This window comes from Harmonia axyridis, chromosome 7 (genome assembly GCF_914767665.1).
Source record: "Harmonia axyridis chromosome 7, icHarAxyr1.1, whole genome shotgun sequence".
In the NCBI taxonomy this organism is placed as follows: domain Eukaryota; kingdom Metazoa; phylum Arthropoda; class Insecta; order Coleoptera; family Coccinellidae; genus Harmonia; species Harmonia axyridis.
Window position 1 is genome coordinate 32,840,970 of NC_059507.1, and position 18,526 is coordinate 32,859,495.

The 18,526-nt window shown below is 37.4% G+C and overlaps 1 protein-coding gene across 4 annotated transcripts in view; it reads right to left on the reverse strand.

Annotated features, from left to right (window-relative positions):
• Window positions 1-18,218, reverse strand: part of LOC123685141 (fasciclin-2) — a 283,040-nt gene extending 264,822 nt beyond the window's left edge. For 2 of the 4 annotated variants that reach the window (XM_045624738.1, XM_045624737.1), the window contains exon 1: window positions 17,992-18,218. In XM_045624738.1, coding sequence (XP_045480694.1) covers window positions 17,992-18,049 — 58 coding nt within the window. In that variant the 5' untranslated portion in view covers window positions 18,050-18,218. The remainder of the gene's footprint in view (window positions 1-17,991) is intronic. The other 2 variants (XM_045624739.1, XM_045624740.1) reach the window with 2 other exon arrangements.
• Between the last annotated feature and the right edge of the window lie 308 nt (window positions 18,219-18,526).

Consider the following 18,526-nt stretch of genomic DNA (forward strand, 5'->3'; position numbering starts at 1 on the left):
ATCGGACGAAATGTAATGCCACTTGTCAGCGCTTGTCAGCTGTTGGATCTCCGAAACTCGATTGGCCACGAAATTTTTCCATGTGCGCGGTTCGCAAGCTAACCAAGATAAAACAATTGTGGAATCAGTGTAAAGATACAATTCGTTGACACCGAGTTCGAGTACTTCGAGGCACTTTTTCACTAATCGAGCCAAAAGAAGCGCACCGCACAGCTCTAATCGTGGCAGACAGATCGTTTTTAAAGGAGCGACTCTGGATTTTGCGCAGAGAAGGCGAGTAATAATTTCACGATTTTTATTTAGCGATCTTAAATATATGGCGCAACCATAAGCCTTTTCACTCGAATCACTAAACGCATGAATTTGGATGTTGGTCGGATAATTGATCAGTGCGTGACGTGGTATGATTATCTGGTGAATTTCAGCTAGCTGAGCTCTCAACTCGACCCAGATGGTGTGGATATCCGGAGGAATTTCCTCGTCCCATTCGAGTTTACGTTCCCACAGTAACTGCATCAATATTTTAAACCGGATAACAATTGGGCCAAGCAAGCCCAACGGATCAAATATTTTCGCTATGAAAGACAACATATTTCTCTTTGTGATCACCGTCGGTTCACTGCCCTGAAAAACTTCCTCCTTATATTGGAAAACATCCGAGGAGGGCAACCAAGATACGCCTAATGGTTTAGCGGAAGTGTCTTCCGAAATGACGTACTTATCCTCATTTGTAGGCCTTAGGTTCTGTAAAACCTCTGGTTGGCTCGACTGAAACTTTCTAATTTCAAACTTATATTCCGATAATAGCGTTGACATATTTTGCAGAATGCTTTTCACTTCCTCCACACTAGCTGCTCCTGTGAGAACATCGTCCATGTACATATCTTTAGCTATAATGTCGCATTCTTGGGGGTATTCATTGCGTCTTTCTAACGAAATTTGTTTCAAGCAACGAGTTGCAAGGTACGATGCCGGCTTCGTGCCATATGTGAGTGTCGATAGAGCGAAATGCTTCACCTTTTGATTGGGGTTTTCGCGCCAAACGATCCTCTGCAAATTGACATGATCCGGATGAATTAAAATCTGACGGTACATTTTGGTCAAATCCCCAATCAACACTACTGCGTGCTTCCGGAAGCGAGTAAGAATGGAAAAAAGATCGTTCTGCAACACTGGGCCATCCATCAACACGTCGTTTAAGGAAATATTCGAGGTAGTTTTCGCGGAAGCGTTGAATACTACTCGTAGCTTGGTGGTCGAGCTTTCCGGTTTGATGACACAGTGATGGGGCAGATAATAAATGGGCGTGATACAAGTTTCGTTCCGTGAAATTTCCCTCATGTGACTTAAACTTTCATACTCCTTTAGAAATTTCGTGTATTCCTCCTTTAGACCCCTATTTTTCGAGAGCCGCTGCTCTAATGAATACAACCGTTTAAGGGCCAAATGTTCAGAATTGCCCAATTCCCACAAATTTTCCTTTAAAGGAAGTTTCACAATGAACCGACCTTCCGAATTTCTTCTTATCGTTTTTTGGAAATGAGCTTCGCATTCCTTTTCTTCCGAACTCAACAGACAATTCTTCTCTTTTGAGATTTCCTCAATTCGCCAAAACCTTTCTATGAGAGCCTTTAAGGAATTTTCTTCCGAGAGAAGAAGAAAGTTGTGGCTTTTTCGCTGCACTTTTGGCACATTTCCCGCTACTATCCAACCTAATTTACTGTTTTGAAGGGTCGGTAACCCATTTCCTAATTTGATTTGACCTGATAATAACAGATCAAAGAAAAGGGAACAACCGATCAAAATATCGATCCTTCTAGCCAAATTGAATTCTGGATCAGCTAGAGGTACCTCAGGAATATTTAAGGAGGAAATTTCAAAACTTTCCTGTGGGGAGAAGTCGGTTATTTTCTCGATAACAAGACATTGAATTTTAGTCTTGAATTCCATTTGTTTCGACGAAAGACAAATGTAAGTTTCTTCCGAGATCGTGGTTTTTATTTGATCGATTCCACAGATAGGTATTTTAGTTTTGCGTGTGGGCAAATTCAACTTTTCCACCAAAGACTTTGTTATGAAATTTGATTGCGAACCACTGTCCAGCAGCACTCGGGCGGTGAATTGCTCGTTGCAACTAGGAAGCACAATTTCAACCAAGGCCGTTGATAATAAAACCGAGGATTGCGCCGATTTGTGAGTGTACAAATTAATATTTTCATTATTTTCCATTTCCCGATGACCAACAGTATTTGTACTATTCGGTTCACTATGAATCATATTCACGTTTGATCCGACGGTGTTATGATTCGGCGATTCATTCAAATTGGTTTTGTTGCGATGGAATTCATGCAGTTGTGTGTTGTGGCGTTTGTTACACACGCGACATCCCTTCGATTTGCACTCCATTTGTTTGTGACCTGTTCTCAAACAATTGGAGCAGAGTTTCCATTTTTTCACTTCAGCGTGACGACCTTCCAGGGATAAATCTTTGAAAGCCTTACAAAAATAAATGGGATGGTTTTGGTTACAAAGTTGACAGGACCTTTTCTTATCGATTTCTTGATTTGTGTAAAATGTTTTCGAGTTTACATTGTGGCGATTAATGCTTATGGTTTTACCGTAAAGAGATTCGAGCATATTGCACTGCTGATTTAAAAAGGTGATGAAGTTATCGAGTGAAGGTGCATCAATCTGTTTTGAATGATTTTCCCATTCCTTTCTTGAATGAAAATCTAACTTAGCGACCAATAAATAAATGAGAATCGTACTCCACTGATCTACCGGTTCCTTTAACGATTCTAGTGCGCGGAAATTTGTCAAGAAAGTATCCAACATTTTTCTCAACGTAGAATGAGATCCTTTTGAGATCAAAGGTAATTCAAATATTTCTCTTAGGTGTGCGTTCACAATAGCCTTTCGATTGGCATATCGGTCACTCAATAATTTGAATGCTTTAGAATAATTGGCGTCCGAAACTGGTAACGATGTAATCACTTGGGCTGCTTCACCCTTGAGCGACCCTTGCAGATAATAAAATTTCTCAATGTTTCGGAGATTCTCGTTGTTATGGACCAGCGCGGAGAAAGTTTCATAAAAGCTCTGCCATTGACTATATAGACCAAAAAATTCGGGAATTTTCAAAGCAGGTAATTTAGGGGCACATGAACTGGGCCCGGACTCAGAGCTAAGATTATTGGTTCTTACTGGAACAGTCGGCGTCGAATGAGTTTTCAATATGTTTTTCGCTTGCGATATCGCTTCAAAATATTTGTCCTCGAAAGCTTGTCGCTCTTTCGAAGACGCCTGTTCATCGAAGGTATTTTCTTGGGATGATGCTGCTTCGATTTCAGCCTGCACGGATTCAAATTCGGTCAATATATCGTTTATGTTTTCGAGACGAGTTTCGAGTTGACTAAGATTTCCGGTGTTGAGTTGAAAGTCATTCAAATAAGTTTGAAATCTAGTTAGTTTGCCTTTAATTTGGCCTGAACGAAGTTTCAGCTCTCTCAATTCAGTCGACATTTTGAAATTAATTTACGAACGTGGAAACACAAGTTAAACGATATTAGGAAAAATTGATTCAAAACCGTCGAAGTGCAAATTGAAATTGTATTAGGGAAAATATTGATCGGACAAACGTGGAAACACAACTTGAAAATGATGTTAGGAAAAAATATTGATTTAAAAAATCGTGGAAACACAACTAGAAAATGATGTTAGGAAAAAATATTGATTTAAAAAATCGTGGAAACACAACTAGAAATGATGTTAGGAAAAAAAGATGCTGCTTTAAGATTTTTATGCAAGTGTTGGCAAATTCATGAATCAAGAACTACAATAATCCTGAATTGACTAACCTTTTAATTTTCACTTTCGGGAGCTTTTCTGTTCGTTGTTGAATTCGAGTCTGGAGCTGGTACGATCTGTTGAGTTTTCGTCTGTTCGGGAGCTTTTCTGTTCGTCGTTGAATTCGAGTCTGGAGCTGGTACGATCTGTTGAGTTTTCGTCTGGAGCTGGGACCACTTGTTGGGTTTGCGTTTCGAAGCAAAAACCACGTGGGCTTTTCGATGATTTTTTCCGTTACGATTATCCGGCTCGAAGGACCAAATGTTTAGGGTTCTGTCGTCAGCAAACTTACTTCAGAAACAGAGCCGCTAATTCGTGTTACGTGATGAGTAGAAATAAAACACAGGGTAAAATTTACAGCTGGTTTATTCCTTGACTTTGGTTTCGTGAACAACCTTACACAATGAGTGCCGAGAGGCGAGAGAGAGAGTATATCTTTCTGAGGTCTTGAGCAACCCTTAAAAAATCACTTAAGAAGGAAGGGGTAACCATTACGGGGGTATGCGGTGTTGTCGCGTTGGAATATAAATCCCACAAAAACGCAACGAATAAAATACGCTCGACAATCGAGTTTAAGGTTTTTTCTGTGTTTTCCGGAAATCACAGACTACTCGACACAGAAATTGCGGTTTTTACTCATTGAAAGTTTTTTCTCGATAATTTGAATTATTCATTTCAGGTATAGGGTTGGATCAAATGAGCCGGTCTTTTTATGCATGAAATTGACTGAAATAATGAAGAATGAAGATATTTTGAAAATCTTCAGTTTTGATGAATTTGAATTGTGGAACTTCAAGATCTGCTGATAAGCGTTAACACCCTGTACATTTTTGGACCAAACAGCAATCAGTATAATAATACTACGTATTTGCAGAATCGAAAATGGAAAAGGTTTTTTCGGAAAAAGCTTTTTTTGCCGAAATATTCATTAATTTTCTGGATTCGTCATATTCAATTTCACTTACTCTTTGAACCCCATATTGTCGAGTTCAATATAGGCAAGTCCCATTTCACTTCAGAGTTGTAGGCTAGTTTTCTTCAGGACCTAAATGTATTTTTTCCCGCTTACATCAAATGACACCCTTGTCAGTGGGTTCCCCTCAAAAATAATGAGGTAACGAAATAAAAAGCCAAAACTTCCGATGTCATAGAGAAGTCCCCCAACAGGGCCAAATCCCCCAGGTCTGATTCCCGCCTTTTTGTTGGTACAACTTGTTATGAGGCTCTCCTCAACATAAATAATTGATTCTGCTCTGAATGGACCAAACGAAATTAATACAAAAAATATAAGCTGAATCTAGATCCATCTAGTATCAAACGAAATGTAAATGAATTTTTAATGATATTATCTGTGCGTTGACTGGATGAAAAATTTTAGGGTTTTAGAGCTTTTTGATCAAATTTGAATTGAAATGAACTACACAGTACACAACTATGATCATTAATTATTAAAAAAATTTTTTTCTTCATTGTTCATGGTTAACTAGTTATTTTCCAATTGAGTTTGAATCATTTTTTCCATGAAAACTTTATCTATGGATCTGGGCACAACCATGTGACCAGCTTTGTATCCCCTATTCCGTTCAATTAAAACTGCCATCTCATGGATACGATGATGGAAACAAATAATTCCATTTATTTTCACGAGAATGAGAAGCATCGAAATTTCTGAAGAAAAATTAGAACAGATTAATTTCTGTACTTGCTGGTAGGGTCAACTTAGAATGACGAATCGTTTCACTAATTTATTGATTGATCACCTTCAGCTCCAACTATTCGTGATGAGAAATTTACAAGGCAATAAGATCAACATGAAATAATGTGGTATTTCGTGTACTTTTCTTTAACTAATCACTTAGAGAATAATAAGAAAATGTTATTTAAATCAACAACATTTCGGAAACTGTAATAAAAAAATAGTAATAGTCTTCCACAATTTGCTTTCACAGCTTCACAGATGAGCTCGGATCGATAGACAAACATGTATTTTATTGCTTATACGATTTAGTCATCAATAACTGATGCGGTACGTCACCGAAGCTAAATAAAGCTTAATAAAATAAAAAACAATAGTATTATTTGCAGTTAAAAGTGTATAGATTGGGTCGACATTTCAGAAAGTTGTCAGGAGATATTTTTTTAAATTGACACGTGAAAAAAATTGAAAAATCAATACCTATGAAAATTTTTGATGATTATCAACCGGCAGAATTTGAACCCGAGGTCATTCGTTCCAAGAGTTCCAAAAATAATTTCTTAATATTGACTTTTTTTGTCAATATTGCCCATAAAATAGCAGGTACCAGGTTTTTCACCATAATTTGACCCCCTCTTTAACTCTGTTACTAAAAGAGGTACAAAAAAATGTTTTCTATAAAAGTTTCACGAAATCGACTAGTGTTTTTCAAAATGATTTCACAAAACGAAATATATACAGAGTGGACAACATACTGATTGCAACTTCATTTTTTCTAATGGAACACCCTATTTTCCTATATTTGACTAGCTCTTTTTCCCCTGACTTCAAATATATAACGAATGGAATGAACGAGTGGTAGAATGAGCCTTTTGTACGAGTATTATACATTATTTTCTCTAATTCATTGCATTTTTATTGAAATTAATGAAATATTTCCATAAATATCATTTAGTGATTTTTGCATTGAAAAATGTTGGTTGGCAGAACTGATTTCTTCAAGGCAAATTGATGAATTGACAGATAAAGCCGTGGCGGAAAGTTCGGAGTACCAACATATAATAATGAAATATAACCATGAAAACTGTACGTTTCTGATATATTCTCGCACGATTTTGTTCTACAAGATGTGGAAGAATGAACGGAATAACCACAGAATTAGAGAAATCAATATTTCAGACGCTCCTTCTATACCCTAATCTACAAACAGCATTTGTCTCATACATTAATAAAACGACGCTTTCCCAAAAAACATGCAGGAACCTGCGTCGCCAGTAACGACATGCCATGCCATCCAGAACGCCCATCATCATAAAACAAATTCCGAGTTATGTCCAAATCGTGACCCTATAAACTCAGCAGTTCACGGCCGCTTCCCGAAGGAACGTCCTGGAACGCAGGCAACGACGTTGGAATTCCTGCGAAACGACGTACGTCGCGCGCCCAGCGGCCCTACATGTGGCGCCCAACGTGGGGCTAAATTATTCCGCTGGTCGTTCGGACCGGAGTGACACCTCATGCACAACGCCAAAAACGTGCCGGTAGAGCACCTGTCGGAGCCTTTGACAGACGTCGCTCGAGGCACAGAGGTGATATCCACGAAAATAGGATGTGCGTCATTTCAGGGTCAATTTAATCCTATCGCCGACGCATTGGATACGCGGGGAAATTGGGGAAAATGATGAAAAATGTGTTTATGGGACGGGAATGGCGTTTCGATCACGTCCAGAATTTTCAATTATTTTCAATTCAATTTAAATAGTGTCGTTAAATTGCACTACCTTCAAGGGATCAATAGCAATGTTTTACACGGGTGAAATTGTCGAAATGAGTTTCAGTTTTGGAGAGAAAATCGATATGGGTATTGTTTGCGAAGAATTTTTATTTCGAACGAGAATGTTCAAAGGAAAATTAGATTAATAATATTTTCAGGTACTCTAATTAGGTAACGGCGCATTTACATGTGGAATTCAATTCATTATATAGCTGCACTTTCGAAAGTATAAATATAATTTTGTTCGGCTCCATACAAAGTGTTTTTATTTATTAGTGATTGTCTGATGGACTGTAATATTGGTTTATCAGGAGTTAAAGTATGGAATTTTATATTGAGAGAATATTTGAAAAAAAAAATGTTTGAAGCGTTTAGTGAAACTACATTTCTGTTGTTACCAGATTAGTGGCGAAAAAATTGATAATAATTGAACAATATATGGTTCAGAAACTTAACGTGAATCAAACCCACTTCCATTCAGAATATCGATCAAATTCTCCATATTTCAATATAGGTAATGCTATATTGCCATCACGTGTAGAATAAAACATCATTTAGATATCCTAACCGTGCTTTCTAGAAGGACTCGATCCTCGTCAGGTAATTTTCGATGACTCGCTGGCATATTTCGGGCAAAATTCTACCAATAACTTGACGGATGTTGATTTTCAGAACGTCAATCGTCTGATGATTATCGGCATGAACACGATTCTTCGCAAAATCTTAAAAAAAAGTCCAAAGGCAATAAACCACAAGATCTTGGTGGCAATTCACATTGCCAAAACGAGAAATTACGAGTCCTGGAATTTTGTCTTGCAATAAACCCAAAATGTGTCATGTTGTGGGACTTGTTGCACCATCTAGCTAAAACCAGATCTCTTTCAACTCCATATCATTATGGAAAAAAATAGGTAATAATTTGGCTACAGCGATGAGAATTGATGATTTGAGTGACACGTGTGCTTCGACACTGAAGAAAATTCGATGCGAAAAATCGTCATCCAAACGTTGTTGTTCGAACACTCAATCAACATGTGTTCTACGCATTCAATGGTCAGCTGGCTTCAATTCTAAGGATTATTAAGGATGGAGATGCAAATACAGATGCAAAATACAATATAGCATGCCGTAAGAGAGGCCCAAATATTGTGCGCGCCGAAAAATGGATAAATTCGGATCTTTTTCAACACTTTCACTTATAGCAGCCATATTTTCGGTCAATCTTGCATTTCGATAGTGAATGAGCCCTTAGGACATCTGTAGCACATCCACTCTCTTCGAATTTTGTCACTGTCTCATCAATTGTAAGCTAAGATGGACGATTATGTTGACCATAATTTAGACGTAATGCACGAAACGTACTCACTACAGAATAGTAATTTACGTAACAAGTCCGGAAAATAGGGTTTTTTTGGACGAATAGACAAAATTCCAGGACGAGCGTAAGCGAGTCCTGGAAGTCTGTGAGTCCAAAAAAACCATTTTCGGGCGTGTTGCGTACAATATTTTTTCGGCAACCATGTAAAATAACACTATCGCTGCTGCTTTTCATATTTTATTGCGATTGCGATCAAAAAACACGCAAATTTTTGACAACTGATTTCATATGAACTGTCAGCCGTTATCTCGGTTGCTATGAATTCTATGATTCTTTTCCGGCCTAGTCCGGGAAGTACGTACTTTCCGGACTAGGCCGGGAAATGCTACTTTCTCAGAGAAAAAGCGTCCGGGAAGTGAGCACTTCCCGGACGGTTGCCGAAAATCATTATTTTTGTAGAAGTCTTTCAAAATTTTCACAGTTTCAGCAGCTGAGAAACGAATGTATGTTTACAGGAGTTGTTAGAGCTACTAAGTGACAAAAGAAATACAAAATTTCATGATTTTTACTGCGCTACTTCTTTGAGAATGAATGAAATTCTTTCAGCTTTTACCTTTGGAGGTCTGTAGCTCCTTTGAAAAAAAAATGTTGGATACACTTTGAATTTTCCCAATATTTTAGTTTATGAAATGCCATGATGAACTAGAGTAGATCTCAGTTCAATTCTGCGACTCCCAGTATAGATTTTTTAGTCCAAATCCTGTAATTCTCAGGGTTGCTTTCAAATGTGAATGAAGCACATGGAAGTTGGTGAATTCTCGTCAGCTCTTCTTGATTCGAATCCAAACCCCCAATAGGCTTGCACCCTCCAGGCTAAAATTTAAATACAAAAGTGATTGATATTCGTCAAACTGTCGATCCCGCATATGAAGATTAATGACAAAAAGACGCTTCCAGCATCCCCTTTCATCTTAAGAATCGCTCCAAACCCCCCCACTATCAGTACGGTCCTGATCTCTCGCCATCAGAATAACAAAGTTCCGTAAATTGATCGATCATCACCGACAACAATAACAAGCGTACAAGCGGAAGCCTTTTCTCGGTCCAGATGAAATCATCCGAAATTAAGTGAAAACAAGAACAGAAAATCGACTACGAAAAGACACAATGGAATAATAATTTCTATTAATGAAGCGGAAGCGAACAATGAAAACAATTAACGTGTTTGTTTTAATTACCCGGGCCTCGTACAGCTGGGAACAGACGGAAATAAAATTCCGGAATGATTGTCGCAGCACACTGAGAAAAAAAAAATTGGGTGAATCGGAAATGGAGTTCAATATGGGAATGAACGTTGTCGAACGCTGAATGAAGGGTAAATAGTGAACGGGATTGCCCGGAGTGAAATTAGCAGCCACAATCTGACACCTACATTTTGGGGATTCATTATCATTGGCGTCGCCAATTTTCTCAAATAGGGCTCGAATTCATTGTGATAATATAATAACAATGAAATTTTTGCATAAAAATTAATAATTTCCTAGCTTCTATCAGAAATTTAGCAATGCTTCTCCTTCGTTCATTAAAAAATCAATTGTGTTTCGATTAAAATGTTAAATTCAGCCATGATAAATACCTCAAATCTCATTTTTTTTCATTATTGGACAGGTGGAATTTAAAGGGTGTATTTTTCGAGGTATATAACTTTAAGTTGGCATTAATGTTCAAGATGACGACCGATTTAACAGCTGTCAAGTGATTTATTCCCAGTTTGGTTTGGCAATTCATCATGAATAGACTCACGCCTTAACAACGCTTGCAAATAGTGCAATTTTATTTCGAAAATAATGGTTCTGTGCAGAATAAGTATCGCGCACTACGTCCATTTTATCGTCACAACACAAACAAATACAACAAACAAAACTGCCGCATTTGGAGTGAAGCTAATCCTCGAGTGTATCTCGAAACACCGTTACATCCAGAAAAACTGACTGTTTGGTGCGCTTTATGGGCTGGTGGAATCATTGGACCGTACTTCTTCAAAAACGATGATGGCCAGAACGTTACAGTCAATGGTGATCGGAATAGAGCCATGATTACTAACTTTTTCATTCCTGAATTGAACAACCATGATGTCCAGGAGCTGTTTTTCCAACAAGACGGCGCAACATGTCACACATCTTGTGCCGCAATCGATTTATTGAAAGATACGTTTGGCGACCGCCTAATTTCACGCTTCGGACCTGTGAATTGGCCTCCAAGATCTTGTGATTTAACACCGCTAGACTACTTTCTGTGGGGCTATGTAAAGTCATTGGTCTATGCGGATAAGCCACAAACCCTTGACCATTTGGAAGACAACATTCGCCGTGTTATTGCCGATATACGGTCACAAATGTTGGAAAAAGTCATCGAAAATTGGACGTCCAGATTGGACTACATCCGAGCCAGCCGTGGCGGTCATATGCCAGAAATCATATTTAAAATGTAATGCCACAAGATTATCTTGCGGATAAATAAAATTCATGTCAATCGAATAATCCATCGTTGTTTTATTGCCATTTAAAGTTCTATAGCTCTAAAAAAAACACCCTTTAGTTTCAGTATATTCCCGCCGATATTGATTGAACTGCTAAAGAATAGAATAGCAATGATAGACACATACATAGTTCTAGCTAGAGTATCAACCAGCGCCATATGATACCCCAAACAATCCAGAAGTCAAACAAACGGTATAAACCCCCACAGTCCAAACTAAATCCCATCAAATCCTCTTCCAAATAAAGATGCAGCTTCCCGAACTGCATCACGCCAGACTTCCTCCGTTGCATTATCCTGTAGGACCAAGGCCATCCGATAACGACAGGCACAGTCTATGCAAGAGCACACCGTAGGTAATTTAGATGTCTCTTATCGCCCTTGGTATACTCCTTAAACGGACACCGCTGCACTAATTGAACTGATTCGGTACGGGGATGACGGCAGAAGCTCAACGGTGGCGCCATCTGCTAATTAATACAGTCCCGCATCCTGCCAGGAGCAGCGGCGGGCCTACAGCTCATTTGAACCCAATCAGTTCGGAACACGATTAACTATTCATTAACTGTCTACCAGAATTGTGGAGGGAGCGATGGTTAACCCGAAATTATGGAGTTTCCGATATCGCAAATACTATACACTCAATTTCATGGCACGTGGGATAATACGCCGATCGTGTTGGTTCTACGGTAACTAGATGTAGAGATTGTTTAGATTCATGGAGTAATAAACATGGATAGAGGAAGTATACGCAATTTTTACATGTTCCCAACATGGTTAGATTACGTTGTCGGATTGTGGTATATTTTCTAATTCTCAATTTTACTATATCGTTATGAATGCAAAGGGTGTTTTTTTCAGAGCTTTAGAACTTTAAATTGCAATAAAACAACGATGGATTATTCGATTGACATGAATTTTATTTATTCGCAAGATAATCTTGTGGCATTACATTTCAAATATGATTTCTGGCATAAGACCACTACGGCTGGCTCGGATGTAGTCCAATCTGGACGTCCAATTTTCGATGACTTTTTCCAACATTTGTGGCAGTATATCGACAATAACACGGCGAATGTTGTCTTCCAAATGGTCAAGGGTTTGTGGCTTATCCGCATAGACCAATGACTTTACATAGCCCCACAGAAAGTAGTCTAGCGGTGTTGAATCACAAGATCTTGGAGGCCAATTCACAGGTCCAAAACGTGAAATTAGGCGGTCACCAAACGTGTCTTTCAATAAATCGATTGTGGCACGAGCTGTGTGACATGTTGCGCCGTCTTGTTGGAACCACAGCTCCTGGACATCATGGTTGTTCAATTCAGGAATGAAAAAGTTAGTAATCATAGCTCTATACCGATCACCATGGACTGTAACGTTCTGGCCATCATCGTTTTTGAAGAAGTACGGACCAATGATTCCACCAGCCCATAAAGCGCACCAAACAGTCAGTATTTCTGGATGCAACAGTGTTTCGACATACACTTGAAGATTAGCTTCACTCCAAATGCGGCAGTTTTGTTTGTTGACGTAGCCATTCAACCGGTAGTGCGCTTCATCGATAAAAAAAATAAAATGGACGTAGTGCACGATACGTATTCCGTACAGAACCATTATTTTCGAAATAAAATCGCACTATTTGCAAGCGTTGTTCAGGCGTGAGTCTATTCATGATGAATTGCCAAACCAAACCGAGAATAAATCACTTGACACCTGTTAGATCGGTCGTCATCGCGAACAGTAATGCCAATTTAAAATTATATATATATATATATATATACGAAAAAAACACCCGTTAGTTGTGTGGTCTACAAAGGCTTAATGTGCGCCTAAATAAACGAACTCTCACAAATTCCTGTGAGCCAGTTAGTCAAATTTAAATTCTATCGAAGCACAACTCCTCATTTACATAATCAAATCAACGCTTCAGATGAGCAGACTAAAGGAAAGTCTATAAATCGAAGTCTCTTGCCAATTCTTCCCTAATTTCATTTCTAGTTGGCCGTTGACTGACAACTAACTAGGTTTAAACTCGCGTCGTTAAGGCCGGTGCGGACCGATAAAACTTCCAGTATTTCGCATTCTCGTGTAGCTACGGAACCCATAGGAAGGGAGAATTAAACGAAATTAATTCAAGGTCCGCTCTAAAGAAAGGCGACTCACAAAAGAGGAGATAAACTACCGAATTATTCCAAGATGAATCAGTTTGGTCCTTCGACGAGGACAATGAGGAGAGGCGTCCTTTGAATTTCCTCTTTTTGTCAGCGCCCACGTAAAGCAGTTCGGTAATTCCCGGCCGTATGAGAAAAACTAGGTTGGGAAATGCTACGATAGTCTTATTTCTCATTAGTCCGTTCAAAAGCCCCATCTGCAAACGAATAGAACCCGCGATTCAATAATGAGGCTTTATTTTTCAGGCACTGAAAGCCGGGAGTAATGCAATTTTGTTTTATTCATCCAATTTCAATGGATACGGAATCTCTGAACAGATCGTATTATATTTTTGTCGAGATGTCTGTTATTTTAGAATTTTGAAGCAGAAATAGTGCCTAAGGATAAAGGTTCGATAAGTTAATGTAACGATAAGGATACCTTGAAATTTTCTGGGTAGGTTCAGATCTCGAAGGGGTCAAGTATTTTAAGAGGGAACACTACTACGTGGCTGCTCAGTTCAAAACGAAATATTTCTTCTTACAGATCACCGATTATTACGGGGCTTCCAGATAATTTCTTCGAATAATAATCTAAATTGTGAAAAGTAAATATTTTTAATTTGCGAATGAAAAAAAACTTTGGTAACTTCGTTTTTCGAAAAAAAAATTAATGATATGTACAATGTAAAAAGCACTATTATATTTTTGAAATATTCGTAAAAAACCTAACCAAAATTCATTACAATAGAGGTGTGCTGCCCTCTACTAATTTGCTTCGAAAAGAGTAAGAAGATATACCGTACAAAGTTTGATCATGAGCGACAGAGAGGAAATGAATTGGTACCAAAGTTTGACTGGGAAAATCCACGTGGTGGTAATCCCTCTCAAAGGGCAAAATTCAACAACGAATTCCGTTAATATGGCCATGAGAAATTTCATTTATCTGTTGATTTCAAAGTTTTCTACAGTGGGTTGCATAATCTTGGAATCAAATTCTGAGTTACTGAACCTAAATACCGCTAAATGAGCGAAATGTTTCAACGCTGCAAGAGTTGGTTATAGTAAATTAGTATATAGTATATTAGATTTGCGATTGGAATAATTATAATTAGCAATTGATAATCATCCTTAAAGAGTCACAAAATTCAAATAAAATTCACTTCAAACAGCGTTCGGAATCGGCGATGCGTTTTTGTTTCTAATCAGCGGTGAGCAAGCGAGCATCAAAGGTTTCTCATGAACAAATCTTGCCAAAAAATACTGAATGCCTTCGACTCTATCGCTATCTTACGCAACTTTATTTTTACAATCGCTCAAAACAAACAAGTCGAAAAACTCAATATCTTTGAAATGCATGACATTTTTGAAAAAGAACCGCATGAAAAAATGTAGGAAATCCCATTCAAAAAATACCAACTCTCCTTCATCACTTTATCTGTTATGAGTAAAAATTACTGAAAAAAACGTTTTAGGATTTTTCGAACAGAAACCAAGAAATAGGGGAATATTTGAAACAATCATTTCTTAGAAGAGCCCTAGAAAGATACATAGAGCGAATCAAGATATCTATATGATCTGCTTTCTGATATCTTAGGACTCAGGACGTCCTAGAAAATTTTTTCTCCAAGTCTTAAACTTCTCGAGATTCTTTCAGTGAGCATTGGTTTGGGACATCCTGTACATATACATATTGCAAAATATACGCCCAATTAACTCATTTCTAGCCATTTATGTCAAAGAAGGAAACCAGCGTTGCTTGCAATATTATTAACATGTAATACCGTCTGTACGTAAAGGTTCTCAACCATTTAAGTTCATACAGATGGGCGATGGTCGACTACAAGATCCATATCATTACACTTAATATCCGTCTAGTTTTCTTGAGTACGTCTTTTATTAAGAGCCTACTCGATTAAAGAATTAAGTGTTTGTAAAATAGCATATGAGGCGGTAGGTGTATAGGGCTGTTTGGGTCATTGTCTTGGCATGGTGGTATGACCGGCACAATGTGCTGAGTCGGTTAGGTAATGAATCATCAACGTTGTACATTAAGAAGTACACAAAAGGTTGTCACTCAATTTGGCGACGTTACTAGATCTAGGCAATTAAATAATTGCCTAGGTATTGTTCGAACTTTCTCTCGTGTCGACAGAATCTAGAAATGGAGCGAATTCCATCTTGAACTTATGTATTTAAGACTCAAAATGTGAGCAGAGAAGCTACAAATTTATATACAACTTCAGTTGGGAAAGATGAAGAAATATAACTTATTCCTCAAGTATACAACATAATAAAAATATTTTATACAGTTCCAGTTGTGAAAGATGAAGAAATATAACTTTTTATAGTTACTTTATTCCTTGAGTAGACTACCTAATAAAAATATTTTTGGTCACGCAGGGTTTCGAACGCACAGGGTGTTTAGTTTTTCCTGGACGAGTTCCGACGTTGTTTCTCGATGGAAAACATTTCGTTTTCAACACCACTGTTGCCTGACGAATAAAATCAATTTTGGTTTATTATTTCCAAGAATAAACTTTTGGAATGAGTCTTCAATACAAAAATCGACTTAGAGAAATCGGTCCACCGGCCAGAGCTTTTCTCGGGAACTATAAGAGCTATACATAAAAAAAAATCTAAAACATATCTTGCGGCAACTTTACAATACATAATCATGGAATTAAAATATGTATATGTGTTCATTTTTTAAAGCATTGCTAAATTTGTGGTGTTTTCCATTTAGATGTTATAGAATATAGACGAAAGAACTAATTCATATAATTCATTCTCAACAGACTGATAAATAAAAATAAAATTTAGTGTAAAAATCAAATTCAACAATATTTCTATCTCAACCTTGACAACCATATGATTTGAATCATATTCTTAGTAATTGCCATAATGATGTCGTATACATTATTCGAGACATTATTTATTATCCAAGAAAGCATCCTAGGATTAATACTTTGATCCTTCAAATTTTTATTCATTTTTTAAACTCCTTAGCTGGATATTCATCATTTGATTCTATTTGTACAACTCATGAAATTCTTTAATGAAAGAGGAAATAATAAAGTATAGTGCAAATATTCTCAAGCTACTTTTAATGAATATTGATAATTTTCGGAATGATGTAAAGAAGCGAAAATTGAAACCTCGCTGAGTTTCTCATTTCATTTCAAAAACATAAGTAAATAGATATAAACCTCATATCAACGGTTGCATGTAGCAGGAATATTTCAATAATATAATTCGATTTTTTCTCAGCGTCGCGATTAAATTTTTCACAAAAAAAAAACACAAGTATGTAATGGAAATGTTCTTCCACTTCTTTGGAGAAAATTATTTCTGATTTTATTAGGGTAGGTGAATTAATAAAATGTAAAATCGATGAAATAAACATGCTACATTTCATTCCAGGCATACTAACTTATCGTGAAAAAGTTAATTTGTATTCTCCAATGAAAGGCAATTTTTCATAATAGGTGAGCAAAAAATTGGCATGGTAGAAACGAAAGAGAATTTTTTTAAATATTTTTACGCCTATTGCTCAGTCACGTTCCTCAATAATTTTTTTGGCATAAACTTATCAGAAACAATTTTTTTTTATTCTTGACAGAAACTGTGTAGAGAGTAATAAGTAATATTTTTCTTCTCATATGAATGATCATTATTTTGTATGGTTTGGTTGATCATTATATGATCTTTTTATCAACTATCTATTCTGTTAGCAAAGCACGCAAAAATTGATAATTTGAACCACCTACTGAAAGATCGTCGAAGTAGGTATCGAACAAAAAATTATTAATATTACCGCCTTTACAAATAGAAAAGTTAACCAGATTTCTCTCCCAAAACTCAAAGGAACTTATTGAATCTCCATCGTATTCATCCCAGTGAGTGCGGCAACTTTTTCCTTTAGAATAAAAAGGTATTATTGAAATGCTTCCAAATAATTTTTCGCTGAATTAAAGATTTGATTATCCGTTGGAAGGTATTATGACATTATAGGTACATCTGCTGAGATGAGAAAAACCGTTACAGAAAAATTTTTGGAGATTTAAAAGTACAAAAAGTGTAATATTCTAAACAATTCCAGAAAAAAAATTGAGAAGCGTTGGATATCCAACGCTTCAAAAGGGTAAAAAAAAATGTAATACCTACATATAAATTCTAGGAGTTGTAATTGATAATTTTGATCTACTTCAATAATATTGATTTGAGTTTCTGATGATTGTTTTCTATTTTAAGTTCACAATTTCCAGAATTACGGTTCTCGAAAAGATGAAGTTTTCAAAATATTGAATGAAACGTTCGCGTAAAATGTTATTTTTCTGGAACACCATGCAACGATGTTACACATTTAGTTCCTACATAAACCAAAACAACGCATACAGAACCTACGTCTATTTCTATCGCAGATCGCGCTTGAAGCACGTTCACCTTTAAACCACCTGCCCGCTATTACTTGCGCTCCTAACCTCATTCACAAACAACCTGCCCAAACTCAAAACATCAGTCAAGAAATAATCCAGGATGATCCGGAAGATCAAACATTTCGAAAACTGTGAAAAAAAGGTCACAACTTCGGAATTCTCCGAAGCTAGTGCGATCGACACGGTTGATAACACAAAGGTAAACAACTTGATCAACTTTACTGACTCACCTGTATTAATGAAGGCCAAAACTACTCCTAGAAGCAGGCCGAAGATCGCTGTTCCCATCTTGGACCCTGGGTCACTTCGAAACACAAGTCTTATCGGAGAAAAACCACCCGAAGCGGTGCGAAAACTTCAAAAAGTAGACGAAGACGCGGAAAATTCGACTGGAATGCACAGATAGTCTCTACTCGCTTGGTAAACGGGACGCGACTAGAGAAACGAATAGGTTGATTCCGAGCCGGCAATGAAGATGGCGCGCATGCTCGGCTGGAGCGGAGCACATGAGGAATTCCAGTTGTTTTGCGTTGCACTTGACGTTTCCGTCGAATACGAAAGTTGCAGGCTGCAGATTGAGCGCGTCAACTAACAATAGACTGTCATTGTTTAGGTTATATTTATTTGCATTACGTCTTTTCCGCATATACGACCTTCCGGAAAGATTTCAAGACTGATTTTGGTTGTTCTTCCTTAATCAATTTGACTGGGGAGACTTGTCGTTTCACCACCGCTTTTTGTAACGCCCCTAGTCTTAAATTTTGG